Source organism: Cygnus olor, chromosome 1 (genome assembly GCF_009769625.2).
Source record: "Cygnus olor isolate bCygOlo1 chromosome 1, bCygOlo1.pri.v2, whole genome shotgun sequence".
NCBI classification, from domain to species: domain Eukaryota; kingdom Metazoa; phylum Chordata; class Aves; order Anseriformes; family Anatidae; genus Cygnus; species Cygnus olor.
The window spans coordinates 207,029,669-207,047,474 of record NC_049169.1 but is presented as its reverse complement, the minus strand read 5'-3'; the positions used below and the strand labels follow the sequence as shown (position 1 = coordinate 207,047,474).

At 48.7% G+C, this 17,806-nt stretch overlaps 1 protein-coding gene across 1 annotated transcript in view; it reads right to left on the bottom strand.

Annotated features, from left to right (window-relative positions):
• Positions 1 to 322: 322 nt before the first annotated feature.
• MAP6 (microtubule associated protein 6) overlaps positions 323 to 17,806 on the bottom strand; it is a 37,232-nt gene continuing 19,748 nt past the window's right edge. The window contains exons 2-4 of the mRNA XM_040544627.1: positions 14,813 to 15,026; positions 13,388 to 13,584; positions 323 to 600 (exon numbers count right to left, since the gene is read on the bottom strand). Coding sequence (XP_040400561.1) covers positions 531 to 600; positions 13,388 to 13,584; positions 14,813 to 15,026 — 481 coding nt within the window. The 3' untranslated portion in view covers positions 323 to 530. The remainder of the gene's footprint in view (positions 601 to 13,387; positions 13,585 to 14,812; positions 15,027 to 17,806) is intronic.

The following is a 17,806-nucleotide window of genomic DNA, read 5'->3' as shown; positions in this document are numbered from 1 at the left end:
AAAGACCTGAGATGTTCTTGGCTACAATGCAATAGCAGGGAGATCAGCTGTTCTTCCAGATGCTGCACAAGACATTTTTAACCTGGTAACATCTGAATGTGGGTTCCTGACAGCGGCTGAGAATTTATAGTGCATTAAAAAGCTTCCAAGGATTTTGAAAAGACCTGCTGAGAGTGTCAGCTAGGCTTCCTGGATAACCTCTGAAACCCAGTATGGTTCTTCCATCCATGAATCTGAATTCCCTGTTGCCTGTGTAAATAAGAGAGGGCAATGAAACCAGTGCCATTTCACAGCACTGAATAAAGGGAGAACTGGACCCACTTTCTTTTTCTGACTTTACTGAAAATAAATCAAGGCACAGTCATGCTAACTGTATTATACAGATCCTGGTAACTTCTCAGTACTTGGGAGACAAGAGAAATTATCATTCAACTCTGATCATCAGCTTTATTATATGCCAGCCAGACGATACACATTTCATGCAGACTATACGTTTGCTCCAACCGTTGCTCAGAAGAAAGTGCTCAGCTTCATGTGCATTGGTCCTGCACTAAGGTACTTGGTTCTTGGTCTGTAGCACCAGGGTTTTTTTCAGGGGTCCTGCAAGCAGAGAAAGAGCATCATTGCAAAGCTGGCAGAGCAACTGGCTGGTGCACCAAAACAAAATGTCCTCCCCGAGCTGGAATTGGCTCTGCAGAGCACTCCCATGCAGCCCGTACGTGTTTGGTATGTTCTCAGGACAGTTGGTGAGCCTGGTCCTCGTCCCTGCAAGGAGCTGCTCCAAAACCCATGGATGTCCATAAAATCGAGAGGGCTGGAGCTCTTGACTTAGCTGGGACCAGGACCATGGGTTGGCTATGAAAAATGCTTGCCAATTGATTATAACCTGCATCGAAAGAGCACCTCACTGTAAAATTGTCTCACAAAGAAGCAGTTTGTTTCCCTCAAGGCAGGTGGGGAAAGCCCTATAGCGCAGGGGAGCTCTTGAGCTGCTCAGGAAGTGCCCAGTGCCCATTAAAAAAAAAAGAAAAAAAAAAAAAAAAAGGAAAGAAAGCCCAGCTAACGTGCTAAACCCCATCCAAGAGCACCTCCGTGACCCCTGGTGACACCAGGAGGTGCTGGTGACACTGAGGTGTAAGATCCGTGTTGTAGGATCTCTGGGGCCAGCTCTGTCTTTGGGGTAAAACAGCAGAGAAGCATCAATGTGAGCACCAAGTTTGCATTATGCAACACATGCTGTGGGGAAACTACAGCTCCTGTAGGGTAGGTTTGGGGTGGCCTTGGATGGAGCAGGAGGGAACAAGGCTCTGGAGGTAGGATAGATGCTGTGGGGACAGTCTCTGGATGGATATTGGAGGGAAGGATAGGGTTTGTTGGAGGAAGAGAGTGGAGGGGGTGCAGAGGGAAGGAAAGTGTAGGAAATGGGGCAATTCATCTTCATGAGGAAGGAGAAGGAGAAGGAAGATCTCCAGGGCTGAGGCGAGACGTGTGATGGATGGGGAGGGATCTGTGAGGCTGCAGAAAGCAAATGGAGAAGCAGGAGAAACCTGTTCAGCTTTAAAATGGATCTTTGTGTGGTGGTTGAATTAAGGAGACCCCCCTGTGTCCCCCCAGCCTGCCCTTGGCTTTGTGTAGGGAAAAACCCCAGCCTGGATCTTCACGAGGGGAAGGCGAGGCTGGCACTGGGGCCAGGAGAAGAGATGCTATAACCATCTCCTTGGCCAATGACACCAGAAGAAAATGAGTCACTTGAGACAAACCTGCCCTGTGCAAGAAGTTCATGGGGAAACACCATGTTTAGAGCCACGGGAGGACAGCTCTTGCTCAAATACTCACCCTCGTCCTGCCCTTCGTGCTTACAGGGAAGAGCCATTTATTGCCAGAAGTGGATGTCAGAGGCTGGCAAGACCTTTCCCCAGTGTCCCCAGTGTCACTGTATGGGGACAGCTTGTGCAGGAGTCCTCCCAGCCTACTGGCTGCCTAACTGGGAATGGGGTGAGCCCAGCACCCTAAATAAAAGGATGAGGGATAATTCAGGGCAGCTCTTTGGGAAGCTGTCCGTGTCAGGTCCGACCAGTCCTGTGCTGCCGATGCTCGGACATCTGCTGGGAGAGGACCTGTTTTTCTGGACTCTGGAGAAGGCTGGAGAGATCGGCACGTCCTTGCCAGTGGGCAGCACGTCCAAGGGCACCTGCACACCACTGTGAAGGTGGAAAGCTGCCCGCAGCTACTCCAGGTGCCAAGGAAGCGACCAGGTGTCTGCACCTGGTCTACTATGGGGTGATGCAGCACCTATGGGGCCCAAGCTCAGGTCTTCTGTGTTGTGTGATGCTCCAGGTTGTAGCAGGGCAATGCCAGGCTAATCCCAGCTCTTCCCTGGGTTTGGTGTCCAATCCTGCTGGAGTTTTCAGGGGAACTCACCCTTTCCAGCAACCTCACTATGGTGCCTCTGCTGAGGCAGCCATGAAGGCTGGCGCATACCGTGTGTGTCTGCAGGGTGGCTACTGCTCCCTTTTAATCCCTTGGCCCTTTCCTTGTGAGTGTGTGCGTCCTTCAGCCATGTAGATGTGACTCTGTGATTCTGTAGCACAGGCTGGCTAGGAGCCAGCCTCCTGCAGGAGAAAGAGGCTGCATCCAATCCCCATCCTCTTTGTTTGCATTGAATACATAGAATCGCGTGATTGTCCTTCCCAGTAAATCTCATTCAGAACCTGTTTTAAGCTGGGAGGAGTATAGAGGGGGAGGTAATTACATTATTTTCCCCAGGCATTGGTGCCCAGGGACAATGCAGCATTGCACAGCCTCTCACAAGCCCCAGCTGCTCTCTGTGGGGCTGCACAACGAGGTCCAGCCCTGGGTACCGGCCTTGGGAAGAGTGTGCTGGGAGGGTGAAAATCAGACGGTTGGAAAGAAAGACAGATCCTGAGCCGTAACAAGTCCTAACACAAAAGCAGCAACATTTAGAAATAGTCTTTGTCTCAGCCAAGCAAGGAAATAGGCTGGAGATCTTTGCATGCATGAGGGCTGTCAGTGGCCAACCATTGCCTGGTGAAACCCATTTGTGTAGGAGAGGTTAATTACGTGATGTGACAAGGTGAGAAATGGAGAACGGGTGGATTGGAGGTGACAGATCATTACTCAGGTTACGGCCAAGAGACAGAAACGTAGAAAATTCAGCAGGGGTTCATTTCCCAGAGGCAGTACCTGGTGTCTGGAAAAAGCCAGATGACCACCACAGACATACTTGGCATAGTCTTTTCTTTGCTGGTCCTGGTGTAAAAGCAGGGAGCACACCAGGACCTCCAGACACTTCTGATGGGCAACACCCCTTGCAAGGACTGTGCTCTTGTGCCTTGGGGTCCAAACTTGCTTCCAACGATGATGGGTCCTGGTGGAGTTATCCCATTGTTCACAGATGTGGGGGACCTGCCCATGGCTCACCCCTGTTTCTCCAAAGGTTTTGGTGGCCTCACATCAAAACAGAGCTGGTGATGTTTATCCTCCTCTGCAAAATTATCTTAATTCAAAGAAGTTTAACTATTTGGGAGTCATAAAGCAGAGTCAACTCCAGGCACATGGAAAATTAGACGATGCTTTCAAGAGCAACTAGAAGTAGAAGGAATCCTCTCGTGGTGGCTCAGGAACAGCAACACAGCTCTGGGCACACATATCTGTGAAGTCTGACATCAAAGGGATATTTTTTTGCAAAGAAGCATGAGAAATCTGTCTCTTCTTTCCCAGATAACTCAGGTGAGGAGACGGCTCTCCTCTGGGGAAGAACTGACCTCTTGGTTGGGGTGCTTGCCCAGGATAGCAGTGACAGGTTCATGTTGCTTGGAAGACATAAACTCATCGATTCCTGGGCACACACTTTAACAATGAGGTTAGAAAACATGGCCAGTCACTTCTTCTGATGCTTTATTGTACTTTGCACACCAAGTTTGCTTTCAGTATAGCAGTGACAGAAACACAAGTCTTCTTTGTCCTGGGAAACAGCCTTAGTGCTGTACTCAACATCTGGCCTCCGTAACATCCCTTGGAAAAAGCAGCAGCACCAAGCAGTGGGAGCTAAACCTGCAAGTTACAGCAGGCAAACGAACTGCTTCAGCCTGCGTCTGGATCTAATCTAGACACCCCAGTGTCATGCAGGCATCTTGTCCTAAATACATTCACTCCTTAACACTGTGCAGCTGAGATTTTTGGCTGCTATTTTACACTGCTCTAGAGCATCCTCACTTTTGGAGCCTAGAGTATGTGTTAGGAGCAAGAGGAGGCACAGTGAAAGCACAGCAGGAGGGAGTAGATATGGGAGCTATTGCCCACACCAAGTGATCCTCTTTTCCCACTGCATCACTCCAGTATCTACACCAAAATTCCTAGAGCCTGGAGAAGTCAAGCACAACCCAGCTGCAGGTCTCACTTGTCCTTGAGTGTATCTCCAGGATTCTCATAGGGAGGACCGGCCCTCCCCATACATTTCCTCTCTTCTGTGTGCTCTTGCACAGCCAAGGTCAGGCAGAAAATCACAGAAGGAAGCCTGGGGCACCAAGCACTGCTTGATCCATGCCCAACAAGCTTCAGTTTGGCCTTGAGTTAGGTCTTCTGACCTAACTTCTGCAAATGGCCCACGAAACCAGGACTGATGGCCACACTGTGAGCCTGACTGTTCGCTCAGCTTGGAAAGAGTCTCCTTTGCTTTCTGGCAGAGTGGTGTGTACTGAGACCTCCAGCCAGCATGGATCAAATAGCACTGTCAGGCAATAAATTAGGACAAGGAAGGCTGACAGTGAGCTAGGAGAGAGCAAGGGGCCCCCTGAGACTTCGTCACAGTTGGGTCCCTGCTGTACTCACAGGGTGAAGGGACCATGGGCAGGTTTAGTCCAAGCCCGGGATGGAAAAAGCAGATGTTCAGGGCATCTTCTGAACCTCCAGAAGCCTCCTGTGCATCTGTCTCTGAAACATGCCCTGCTGCTAAGCCAGCTTCTGCTTCTTCCCCTGAGAGGTGCATCTGCTTGGCTTTCCAGCAATGCACTTCTGCCCACTGCTTTCTCTAGTGTGTCGAGAAACATAATTTCTTCCACGTTGGCTTCTTCTGACATATAGGAAATACATTTCTTTTAACATCAGCTTCTTCTGCCCTGGGCTACAAGACTTCTCCTTTGTTTGCCTCAGTCGCTGCATTTCTTGAGCCACCTGTCAGCCCAGGACATCTCTACACAATGCTGGAGAAAGGCCAAGCTCTTATCAGATGCATCAAAATTGCAAAGGACAGACAGTCATGCAGCTCTGAATACGCCAGGCTCCCACTTAGACAACAAAGCTTGTCACTGTGGCTGTAAAAAAGAAAGGCACCAAGGAACAGAAACATGAGCAGAGCCATCCCAAAAGACTACAGACACAGCCGTGGTGGCAGGACTGACTGAGGACTGGCCATGAGGACAGACACACCGGGCACTTGCAGACACAGCCACTGAAGCCACACCAAGAAATGAGAGAAAGAAAAGGGCCGTCGGAGGGTGAGGTATTGTTTATTCCAAGCAGCGAATGCTACCACACAGTACAGGCAAAGAAAAAAGGCTTACAGTCCAAGAGAGACGAGACCGGACACCAGACAGTAACTCAGGGAGGGGAAGGAGAAGATCCCTGGTAGAGCTGGGTATTTGGGATGCCCTGGAGGTGCTGGAAGTGGGAGAAAGTGAAGGCTTGGGGAAGTAGCTGTGGGGCAGAGGCTGGCAGGGAGGATGGAGGGAAAATGAGTTTGAAGGTAAGAAGGAAGACATTGTGGAGGGTGGACAGGGTCTGGTGGGGTGGTGAGGGCATTGAAAATGCATGGGAAGGAGCTGGGGAAGGATTTGGGGAGAGGGGCAAGGATGTCCCCTGTCCTGTGGCTCCAAAGCACCAATTCACCAGCTGAGCCCTGCAAGGGTGCTCCTCACCCGTGGTTGGACCCAGACCCCTCCCAGAGCCAGGCAGGGTAGAATCCTAGAATCATTATGGTTGGAAAAGCCCTCCAAGATCATCTGGTCCAACCATCCCCCTACCACCACTGTCACCCACTAAACCGTGTCCCTAAGCACTACGTCCAACCTTGCCTTGAACATCCCCAGGGACAGGGACTCCACCACCTCCCTGGGCAACCCGTCCCAATACCAGACCACTCTTTCTGAGAAGAAATGTCTCCTCATTTCCAACCTGAACCTCCTCTGGCACAACTTGAGGCCATTCCCTCTGGTCCTATCAGTGGTTACCTGTGAGAAGAGGCCGACCCCCAGCTCCCCACCCCTTCCTTTCAGGCAGTTGCAGAGAGCAATAAGGTCTGCCCTGAGCCTCCTCTTCTCCAGCCCAAACCCCCCAGTTCCCTCAGCCGCTCCTCACAGGACTTGTGTCCCAGGCCCTTCCCCAGCTTCGTAGCTGGGGACATGCTCCAGGACATGCTCCAGGGCCTCAATGTCCTTCTGGTAGTGAGGGGCCCAAAGCTGAACCCAGCACTCGAGGTGCAGCCTCACCAGAGCAGAGCCCAGGGGAACGAGCACCTCCCTGTCCCTGCTGGCTGCACTACTCCTGACACAGGCCAGGATGCTCCTCACAGATATATGGGAAGAATCAGCTTTTCTTTGGGGGCTGAGGGCTGCAGCATGGCTCTGGCTAGGGTGGGGTGGGAGGTGGAGAGATGGCAACAAGGAGGGGTTCAGAAGTGTTCCCCCTTTCCATCTCTCACACCAGCAAACTGCTGACAGTGAAGGAGGGGTTATGGTTACGATGCCCCAGTGCCCTCACACATCCCCAGGATCTGTCACTACTCCTCATCCATCATTTTCTGGCAGTTGTTTTCCGTGGATTAGGCTCCCTGCAGGGAAAGCTGGCGTTTTAGACAACACAAAGGTGCCTTGCGTCCTTTAGCAGGCCTTTCTTTCATCCTTCGGCTCACATCTCCTCCACATGACAGTCCTCATCAGGCAGCTGTTTCCAAGGCACCCTGAAACAGAAAATAAGTCTGGTTACAAGCAATCTCCACAGTTCACGATAAACAGCCAGTCCTGAAGTACTCAGAGCTGTGCCACCCCTCACTGCAGACATCTGAGTTGTGAATAGGCTCAGCTGCATTACTGGAATCACTCCCAGCCCAGAAACCTCATGGGGGTAAGGGCAAATTGAGGCAGGCTGTGAAATCCCCAACTGGATCAAACTTACCAAGACACAGCTCGAAATGGGGAGAGCTGAAGTCGGTGTCTGGACATCATATTTTGCAGCAATGTGCAAGATTCTGTTCGTGGTGCTGAACATGGTCATGTCTTCACACTTCTTCCTGCACAGCTCCTCTTCTTCAACTCATGTTGGCGTTGCTGTTGGGAAGGGTGGTTATTCCCTGGATGCCAGGAGGTGCCAGCTATGGCAGAGACATCTTCCTAAGGAGTCCCTTTCTCTCCTGCACTGGCACGCCTCTAAACAAACCCCAAGTCCAAAGGATCCTGAGAAGCAAGAGGCTGCATTTGTACAAGGGCTGACATGTCAGCTGATGAAATACCCCTGCTCATCCTTGGACCTTGGTTTACCAGCCAGGGATGTAAGGTAATGGTCAGTGAGGTTTTTCAGAGGAAGCTCAGAGATTTGGTAACAGCAAGAAGTAAACCTCAGTCCTGTGCCCAAGCCACACAAGCTCCCATCTGATGCCAGGAATGGCAACATCCCACAAAGGGAGGGACGGAGAGCATCAGGCACCAATCTCTTCATCCCCAACCTCTTCATCCTCCCCTGCACAAGTCTCCGGGGTGTGTGAGCACACGATGCGTCTGAAAGCACTGGATTACACCCAGCCAGCACCTCCACACCAAATTTCCTTCTAAGACAAAGCATTTAATTTTTAATAACTCAGTTCCAGCGCTTTGTAGAGACATCACTCTCACAACAGCCCTTGGGAATGGGTGGGCAGTGCCTGTCACTAATGACCTGGTGAAGATTAATGAGTTAGTCAGTAGCAGTGAATTCAGACAGTGATGGCTGATGAACAGGGAGCCCAGGTCCCAAATGCTTGGTCTCAGCCCAATTGGTCCTGCTGTCTGCTAGAAAAGCATCTAAGAGGTACTTTCTCCTAGAAAACCATCAAATCCCCTCCAGGTGTGCAGGCTTTGCAATGTGGAGCAAGTTCAGAGAGCAATAGGGCAGCAAGGGGATGTTCTTCAGCGCTGAGTGTGGGTGCCTGGCTGGGACCAGACCACACATCCATGCTGCAGCAGGGCAAGGACACTCTGCCTTTGTGTCTTGGTGGAAACATTTTGCTGGCCAACATGGATTGTCACAGATAAGCCCCATCAATGACCAGTCTCTTAAGAGTGAACATTTTCTCCAGTATAAACTGTGGAGGGGTGAAATGATAAATCCCAGGACCTACAGCCCAGCCGAAACACTTCAGAACTCATGTAGTTATGCGTGATGGATGAATGGATGAGGCTGGTGGAGAAGGGAGAGGGAAGGCAGTGATATGGCAGGACATCAGAAAGCAGCATTGTTGTTAGCATGTAGTCACAGATGGAATAAATTCAGAAAGTGAGCTGTAAATGAGGCAGTGATGAAAAATAGCACCCAGCAATGGCAATGCAGAAAAAGGTCAGTGCTCCATGGAAGGCAGCAGCACAATGCTGGAGGAGGGATTTCAGCATACAGCCCCAAAGCAGGCAATTTTTCCCAGGTAGGTGGGGATGTTATTGGAATATCCATTAAAAGAGAAAACATGGTCAAAAATAAAAACTGCAGGTAGGAGCTTACAGGCTAGGTAAAAGAAAAAAAAGAGATGAAACTAAGAGTAGGGTTCACCGTTTTGAAACCAAGCTGTGCCCTCAGCCCTGCTTTGTTCTGAACCACTATTTTCCCAGAGAGCCAGCACTCCCACCGATGCACAAGTCAGTGCTTTGCACTTCCACAGTGCCAAGTGCCTGTTCAAAGCTGGCCAGGCTTGCTGTGCATTGAAAGTGCTCATCCCAAGCATCTGCCACCTCCTTTCAGCATGGATTTATAGCCGTTGGACCCCTCGTGGGTCCTTCAGGAGGTTCTGGGCACAAGCGAAAGCTGTAGGCTGTTGGGAAAGGGCGTGTAAATAAATCACTTGGGGCCACAGCATCTCCCCTCCCTCCAGCTCCCGGAGGAGCCCGGTGTCTGCTCCCTGCTCTGGTGCAGCGTGCACACGAGCGAGGTGCAGCAGCAGCCGGCATGCCAGGCACTCACCGCACGGACGCTCTGCTCAACACACGGTATGCGTATATAAAATAAAAGCCAACTACCTGCTCCGTCCACATGACTTCACTGTCCATCTTCACCTTTGCAAACGCTTAGCTCTCGCGTCAGGCTAGTCTGAGGGCAGCAGGCACCTAAAGGGAGTCAGACTGCAACAGCTCAGTTGTATCCCTACGGCAGGCATGGAGGGCGGGCATCCAAACCTGATTACGGTTGGGAGGGTATTTCACTTAGCTGTGCTTCTTATCGAGAAACAAGAACAAGGAGGTGGTATTCGTCTTTAGCATTTATTTATCATTGGAAAAAAAAAAAAAAGAAAAAACCCTTTGAGCAAGCAAAGATCACAAGCACGTCACAATCAATTGGCTATACATTAATTTGTGTGTGTGTGTGTCTGTGTGTGTGTCTGTGTCATTCTCATACGAACAGCAAGAATGAAAAAGCACCACGAAGAGGTGTGCTTAACACATTACAAGAGACAATTTGTGATATGCAACCAAGCCCAGGCCACAAAATATTAATTAGACACTTCCTATCTGCCTCCAAGAGGCAAGAGTTTGTGGAATTCATGGGAGCCGTGTTTTTACACCAGACGCGTTGCAAATGAAGAAGCAGGTGATCGGTGTGCAAAGCAGTCAGAAAACAGGAGCTCGGTAAGCAGTTAGCACCATTTTGCAGAAAGGAGAAACAGTACAATACAGTGAAATGAGGAAGCAAGCAACTGACAGCATAGGAACTTTCACAGGGCAGAAAGCAAAACATTATTATTTTTTTTTCTTTTTACAAGGAAAGCAAAAACATATTACAAGTTAGCGGTGAAACAGTCAGCATTGTGGTAGCTGGAAACACAGAACAGCAGAGCACTCTTTCCCAGTGGGATCGACAAGCTCAGAGTCCAAAGTGAACTTGAAACGGCAGAGTTTTTGTCTCCTTTCTGATAAACCTGAGTGGGCCGGATGGGCAGAAAGTCTGTGGGAGGTTGAGCAATGCAGGATTTCACCCTGAGGCCTGACTCTACTGGGGTTCCCGGCACTAAACGCGATGCTAAACCATGTGCTCAGATGTATGCTGAGGACCTGGTGCAATGGAGCAAAGGAAGGATTCACATCCCTACTCGGTGGCTCTCTAAGATGGAGGCCCTGATAGTTTCCCAGGCTCTTTCTGCAAAAATTGAAACCTTCCAAGGCTCGTTCATCCCACCCAAAGAGAGGTGTCCAAACCAGGCAGATAAATGGCCCTTGGAAGGTGACTCCACTAAAGAAGGCGCTTTGACCACTGGCAAGCCCTTCATGTCTAGCTTTGCAGTCAGAAACCTCCAAAATCTTTGTGTATTAAGGAAATATAAGGCCACATTCTGACCACTCACTGTTCATATTTAATTCAAACACCATGACGGATGCTCTTCATGGACAAGAAGCAACCTTGAGGACCAGGATGTTGAGTAGCTGATCCAGGCTGTGGATATGCTTGGGTTAGGTGGTCGGAGCATGGCTCTTACTGACATCCCTTGGGCAAAATTTGGTTCCCATTGAATTCAAGGGCTAAATTACCACTGAATTCAAGGCTAGATGGTGGCAACTGCGCTGTCACTTGGAATGTGAAATTTAGGGCAAAAAAATAACCAGGAGCGTGGCATTGCATGGTCTTTCTATGTGTGCAGTGAGCTCAGCGTGCTGGGCTGTTGGTAACTGTCTACGTGCCTTCCTGACATTTTCTGCCTGCTGCCACACGTCATCTTCACGGCTGTTGCTATATCCTGAGATAAGAAGGGACGTTATTGAAGAGTGTGAAGATGGATGAAGCACCTAAATGCCAAGAAACCACACAGAGTCTCGGAAGCTGTGTCTCCTCTGGCCAGCTGCCCCTTGTGCAATGAGGTGGGAAGAGCTGGGAGCTGCATTCCCCTCCGCGAGTTCAGCGCAAGCCTTTCACCGAGCTGCTCTGGAGACAGAGCTGAGCTTTGCACTCGAGCAGTGCTGCAGGGGCTTCTGAGCACTCAGAAAAAGCAATGGTCACTATGGACAGGTCAGCGTCTCCATGGAGCATGCACATTGAAAATGCATTACATTCGCAAAGATTTCCACAGTTTTACTTCCTGGAGGATTTCCCTGGTTTCCTCCTAAACATCGGAGGTTTAAATATATATATTTCTATATATGAATATATATTTTCCACATACACAACCTGACTAGCTCATAGCACACAGTTCTAACACAGCTAAGCTTGGAAATACACCACTGAATTCAGAACACTACACTTACTTATACTCAAAGCTTTAGGCTGTTAGCGCAAGGCAAACAGGACACATCACACAATACACTGAACTTGGCATTTATTCATCACTAAGGCCAGCAAATGTCACTATCCGTATACCACAGAGCTTCTCTCCTCTTTGGAAACTGTCTGTCAGCCTTATAGCCCATCACTCACGCCTGTTTCCAAGAGATCCCATCCTAACGGGGTGAGGTTCCAAAAACGGGACTCTGCACCCTCCCGGCCCATCCCTTTTCCTATTAGGTAGTTTCACTTCTCTCAAATGTCCCAGCAGCAAGACTTTCCTCACTCAAACATCTTTACAGCAACACAGTTCTGAAGCTCTTCTCTTACACCACCTCCCTGCCCGACTTCCCGTCTCTCGCTTCGTTCTTCCCAATTGTCTACTCTCTCGAAGTTTCAAGCTGGACTGCGTGTTAGGATAGAAATATCGAGCTGCAAGAACAAAGAAGGACCCTGCACCTTCACTTGCACCTATTCTGCACAACTGCGACAGCAGAGTTTAACAGCTCCATTTGGTCAGATCAGGGTTAATCCTGATGTATGTAGGACCCAAGACAGGAGTTAGGCACGTAAATTTGGGGTGGGACCATAGACCCAGCTCCCACTGACTCAATGACCCAAATTTTGGGGTATTTAGTGCCAGTCTGGCCCTCCAGCTTGTGGAAATCCACCCAGTCCCATCAATTTGAAGGTGCTGGGCTAGTCCATACTTGCTGACAAACGGTCCCCCTCTGCTTGCAGCTTCCAAATGGGTCTTGCTGGGCACAGTAAGATTGAAAACCTGAGATCTTGCTTGAAGGGAGTCTGGGGATCCCAGCAACTGGTTTATGGTCCTGTTAGGATACTTACAAGCCAATGTGAGCTCCAACAACTAGTAGAGTCAAAACAACGGAGGCCAACAGCTCTAGCCAACCTTGGTGACTCATTTCTTTCTATTCCTTGGAAGGCCATACCTGCAAACTAAACCTTTTTTTTCTGGAATCTAGCGCTGTCTACTGGCACCCCAGAAGTGAAGAAAACAGACCAAGATTCAAAACAAACCAGGAACAATTAAAAAGATGCATATCCTAGGTGAAACAATGGGGAAGAACAACCTGCTGATAACCTCTACTGGCCTGCCACGCTCTTGGGAAGTCTTCACTGCTCTCTGCACCTTCCCTCCCTCTTAATTTGAATCAAGGCCTTGAAGTGGTCTTGAGGGGTGAAGCTGCCCTGGTGCAACCACAGCTACCCCCAGCTACCCTGGGGGAAGATTTGGCCCTTTATTTGCAATGGGATCTCCTTCCCTGTTGCTTTCTGGAGCAAAACTCCCACAGGTTTCACCAGGAGAAATGGCTCTCAGCCACACCACCAATTCTATCAGATTTATGGCAAATCCATGGCACCACAAACAAACCTCTGATCCTCTCCAAGGGCTTTTGCCTGCTGACACCAGTGGGAGATGACTGAACAACGACCTACCCCAAAAAGGGCCCCGTGGGAATGCGAGCACAGCCCCTCGACGGGCACTTCCACGCTGTCAAAACACTGAAGGACCAAGCCAAAGGAAGGGGACAGGCTGCTGGACGTACTCACAGTTGATCCATAACCTTCATCTCCTACGACCCTGCTTGTGCATTCCCACATCCCTCCTGCGCTCGCCCTCACTCTGTGCAGAGCCGTGTTGTGCAGGCAAAGCAGAACAACCTGACCTCAGAAACAAGGATTCGCTAATCCTCCTTGGAAATAAAACAGAAAAGCTTCTAATACAATCAGAACAAAAAGCAGATTAGAAGCCTCTAATTAATTTTGTGGCCTTTATTTAATCAAAGGAAAGAAAAAAAAAAGGAAAGAAAGAAGGAAAAGAAAAAAGAGAAAGAAAGGAAAGTGCAGTGACATTTACTCTTTCGCCTCAGCCAGTTTATTGTTCATCTCTTTACTTTTCTCCTTGTCCTCTGGTTTTGCTGTGTTGGAGGTCTCGGCGCTCTTTTTCTTGGCAGCCCGGCCCGATGCAATCTGCTTGTCTTTGGCCTTTTTCAGGGGTTTATGGCTTGTTGTGGTCTTTTTTGGTTTGGAAGGCTTTACGCTAGGCTTTTCCACCTGCATGGAGGGTGACATGCAAAACAACACAGAGACGTAGAAAGAGAGGGAGAGAGAGACACAAGGACAGGTGGAAAACAAAATTTAGATGAGAAACATCATGAACATCACTTATCTACTCAGCTATGCGCTGCCACGAAGGAGCTGCGTGCTTGTTGAGTTGCAAATGGCCAGCTCCTTTCGTGGTGTTGATGCCCCCAAGTCACAGTGTCCATGAAGCCAGCAGAGCAGTGCCCATTGCATCCAAATCGGGGCACAGTAAGGCAAAGAGCGGGGTGAATATTACCAGACATTTTATCAATTTTTCTATCTGCCTCTGACTTCAGGAGGGACTTTGCAAGCCTAGGAGGGATTGTCTCTCCGGAGTCAAAGGCAAGAAAAGATGTTCAGAACAAAGAGGCAGGTACAAATCCCCGCCTTTCTTCCAGGGCATGATTCCTCCATCTGCTTTTCCCTAATAAATGGCTACAGCGGAGGAAAATTACTTGGAGGCAGCTGGTGTGCGGGCCACTGAGTGGTACCTGAGTAAACTCTACACCATTGTCTTGCATCCACCTGCTTCTACAGCCCCAAAAGCAAGGAGTACAGCTTCAAAATTAAGGAGGAACAGAAGCCTTCAGCTCCTCCATGCTATCCCTCTGAGACCTCACAAATTTGAGCAGTTACAGACTCTGAAAAGGACAAACAGTCCTAGGTTTAATACTGCATGGACTGACTCCATTTATATTCAAATTCTCTGTTACTGCTAGAACTCAAAGGCTGGACGAGACTTCAGCCCAAGCCCTTCTTGACACATCCTCCATCTAATCAAAGCCAACCATGCTTACTGTCAAAACCTGAGGAGCTCTCTGAATTAATTGCAGATCTAGATCTGGATCTTACCAGGTTGTTCCTGGGGTAAAGTGTAATGTGGTGTGTCTATATCATTAGAGGGAAAAAGAGAAAGCCATCCAGATTAATGACCTGGGAAATGACAAAGCAAAACCACTTCATTTGGGCCCTATTCTCACTTCTTTATAGTTTGATACAAGGAAGTTTTGACTCCAAAGTGCATCAACTTCCACTAGACCCCAGCTGCGAGGTGGAACCCTTGATGCACCCACTGGTCTGAAATGAAGATGCCACACCAGGGGAATGAGCACAGGCAGGTTCAGCCCAGCCTTACTGTGTTGGCCATGTCCCACCTGGAGCACTGATGGTCCTGGGACCCTTCCGCTGTGTTTCTCACCTTTGGAGGTTCTTTGTAAGGTTCACTGTAGAGAGTGCGTATCCTTCTGCGCTCCAGGAATTTGTTATCAGCTGGAGCAGGCTTACTGGTTTCCCCCTTGAATTGAGCGCTGTAACTGGTTTCGTGGGTCATTTTCTCCTCCGGCGGCTTGTACTGGGCCTTGGCTTTTATAGCTTTCACAGGCTTGACGTCTATCCATGGTCTGAACTCATTTCTGAAGATGAAAAAAAGAAAAGGGTTCAGGAATTAAAAGAAGGAAAATAGCGGTGATGTGGGAACTACCTCCCCACTGCTCTAACTGGGAGGGCTCCTGCCTTCAGTCAGGTTTACCAAAAAAAAAAATGGATCTCACAGCTCATTTTCAACCCTATTTTATACGCATCGATACATTAGGAAAACTTCAAATTAAATTTGATCTGTTAAAGCCAGCCAGTCGTAGGCACTGGACAACCCATAGCTACTTCTGTGGGTGAAACCATCGAGGCTTTTCTGGCGTCACCTCTGCCCTGAAGCTATCTGCAAGCAGTTCCAAATTCTCATGGTTAGAGTGGAAATAAATATTGAGAAAACAACCTCGAAATTCATGTTCTCCTGCATGTTGGTAACTCAACCCTGGACACACACTTCTCACCAAGCTTCCCCTTAGGCAAGGTACAAGTGTAGGGAGACAAAACTTCCTACAGTCACCCCTCATGCGTGTGAGTGCTGAATTGCATCACATCTACACCATTTCATCTACATTTCACCAAATTATGTTCAACAGCTTTTGTTAATTCTATAAAAGAGCAATAAAAAATAAAGCTGTCTCAGGTGTAAACCCAAGCAGATGAGGAAATGCACTGTTTATCAGGTATTGTGAGCTATGGTCTTTTCTGTATTAGATGAAGATGAATTTCAGAGTTACTGAAAAAAACAAGTCCTTCATTTCTTTTAGACAGAGCTGCAACTTTTTGAGAAAACAACAATATGTTGCAAAGATTTTTAGCATCTGTGGACACATTCTGGTTCCCATCTTTCTCTTGTATTTTTTAGTTGTCCCAACATAGCACCAACAAGTTTCTGGTTTTGAAGCAACCCATTTCATTTTCTTTCTAAAAACTGCCTTTCATCTGAGAGTGGAGATGGAGAAACCCCTGTGTGTTGCTAACTTAAGTTGTGCTCAGACACGGTCCCAAGCAGCGTGTTCAGATCCTAAAGACTCCAAGACAAGCTCCAGGAGGTATCCTAAGGGGTGACAGGAGCCCTCTGCAAAGGGGTGATTTTTCCTTGGGGAATAAAGCTCCTCTTAACTTTGTGAAGCAAGGGGAGGTTGCAGACCCCATCCCTCCTGCCCTGGCCCACTTACCCACCCACGGGCTATGTCACCGAGCCCCACGTGAGGGTACCACGTCTCTGCCATTCAATCCCTTCCCGTAACAGCTCCGAGCATCTCAATCAGCTTCAACCATACCTGACAAATGGTCCTGAAGATACTCAGCTTCTACTTTTATGAAAATAGGCAGTTGGACTGAGGCCAGAAGCTCAAGCAAGCTTTCATACACACACGGTCCTCCTTTTAAGATGCCTACGTTGAGGTCTTACAGCAGCTACAGGGTGACCACGTCCTTGTACTCAATGCAACACAGTCTGCGGAGCCTGGAGAGCCCTTCCCTGTCCCAAAGGTTGGTTCCTGCCCAGGGTGTCCTGAATGGCTCTTGGGGCTGTTGACGGTTGGGAACACAGACATCCAGCATGCATGAAGACACTCACATAAATGTAGGGATGTATTTTGTGAGCCAAATCCCATCTCCAACTCTCCATCCTCTCTTAATATCGACTCCAGCTACATCCAATTTTCTTTCCCCCTATTTCTTCATGTCCTTCCCCCTCTTATATCATTAAGCCCTTCTGGGGCTTGGACAGCACTGCCCAAGGTGCACCCATTCTGCCTGTTTGAAGGATGCTGTTCTACATGAAGTTGCGGTGCACTGAAGGAAATATGTAAATATTCCCTTGGCTGCTGTTCACCATGTCACCCATTCCTCCACAGAAGGTCCTCTGCAGCCCACTGTTAGAATACCTTTCCCATAGGAAGTCTTGAGAAAAGGAATAGGAAACATCTTTACAGAACTGGATTAAAGATGTGAAAACCTCGCTGATAATTTCCATCCCAAGCTCCTCCAAAGATAGGAAGCTTCTTCCTAGGATCCACTATTGTCCCATAAGTACATTTTCAACTGCTTTTTAAAGGCTACAACATCATAAAATAATTCTCTCTGTCCACGTCTATCTGTCCCTCTGATCCCTTCCTAGCAACTTCTGAACCCATTTGCTATTTTCAACCACATTTGTGGCAGACGTGTAAGTCTCAGAGATGAAAATTACAACATATTTCCTCAAAATCAGCGAGTGGGCATAGAAGGAACATCTGAATGGTGTTTTCAGCTGAGGGAATGCCAGGTAAAATTAACTTTCTTCTTTCTAAGGCCACAGCCAGGTGGCCAGCCAGCCTCCACGTACCAACAGCCCACCAGCAAAGCTAAGCACAAGCTGTCATTTATGGCAGCAAAGAAATAGGGACAAAGGATGGAGGCATGTAGGGACTGGAACTTAGTGATGGAACACAAGCCAGGGCTTGGGCCCTGTCCCTGTGGAGTCCCACCAGAGCCATCCTGGACCAGCTGTGACCACACTAAAGGTTTTCAGGGCTCTCCATTTCACTCAGGAAGATTTTAAGACTTGCTCTCTGGGCATGACATGGAGGGGCTGAGCTGAAATAGAGACTACAAGTCTCCTGATTTTCTGCCCAGCTCTGATCCCAGCCTTAAAAAGTATAATTGGAATCAATCAGGAACTCAGTGTTGACCTCAAATGGAAATCGAAATGAAACTCAACAACAAAAAAAAGACTTTGTGAGACATTAGATGACCTTTCCAAGACCAGCTCAGCAGGAAAAACTCCCAGGGAAGATAATGGGAGTTTAACCCCACAAGATGTGACCAGAACATAGCACTG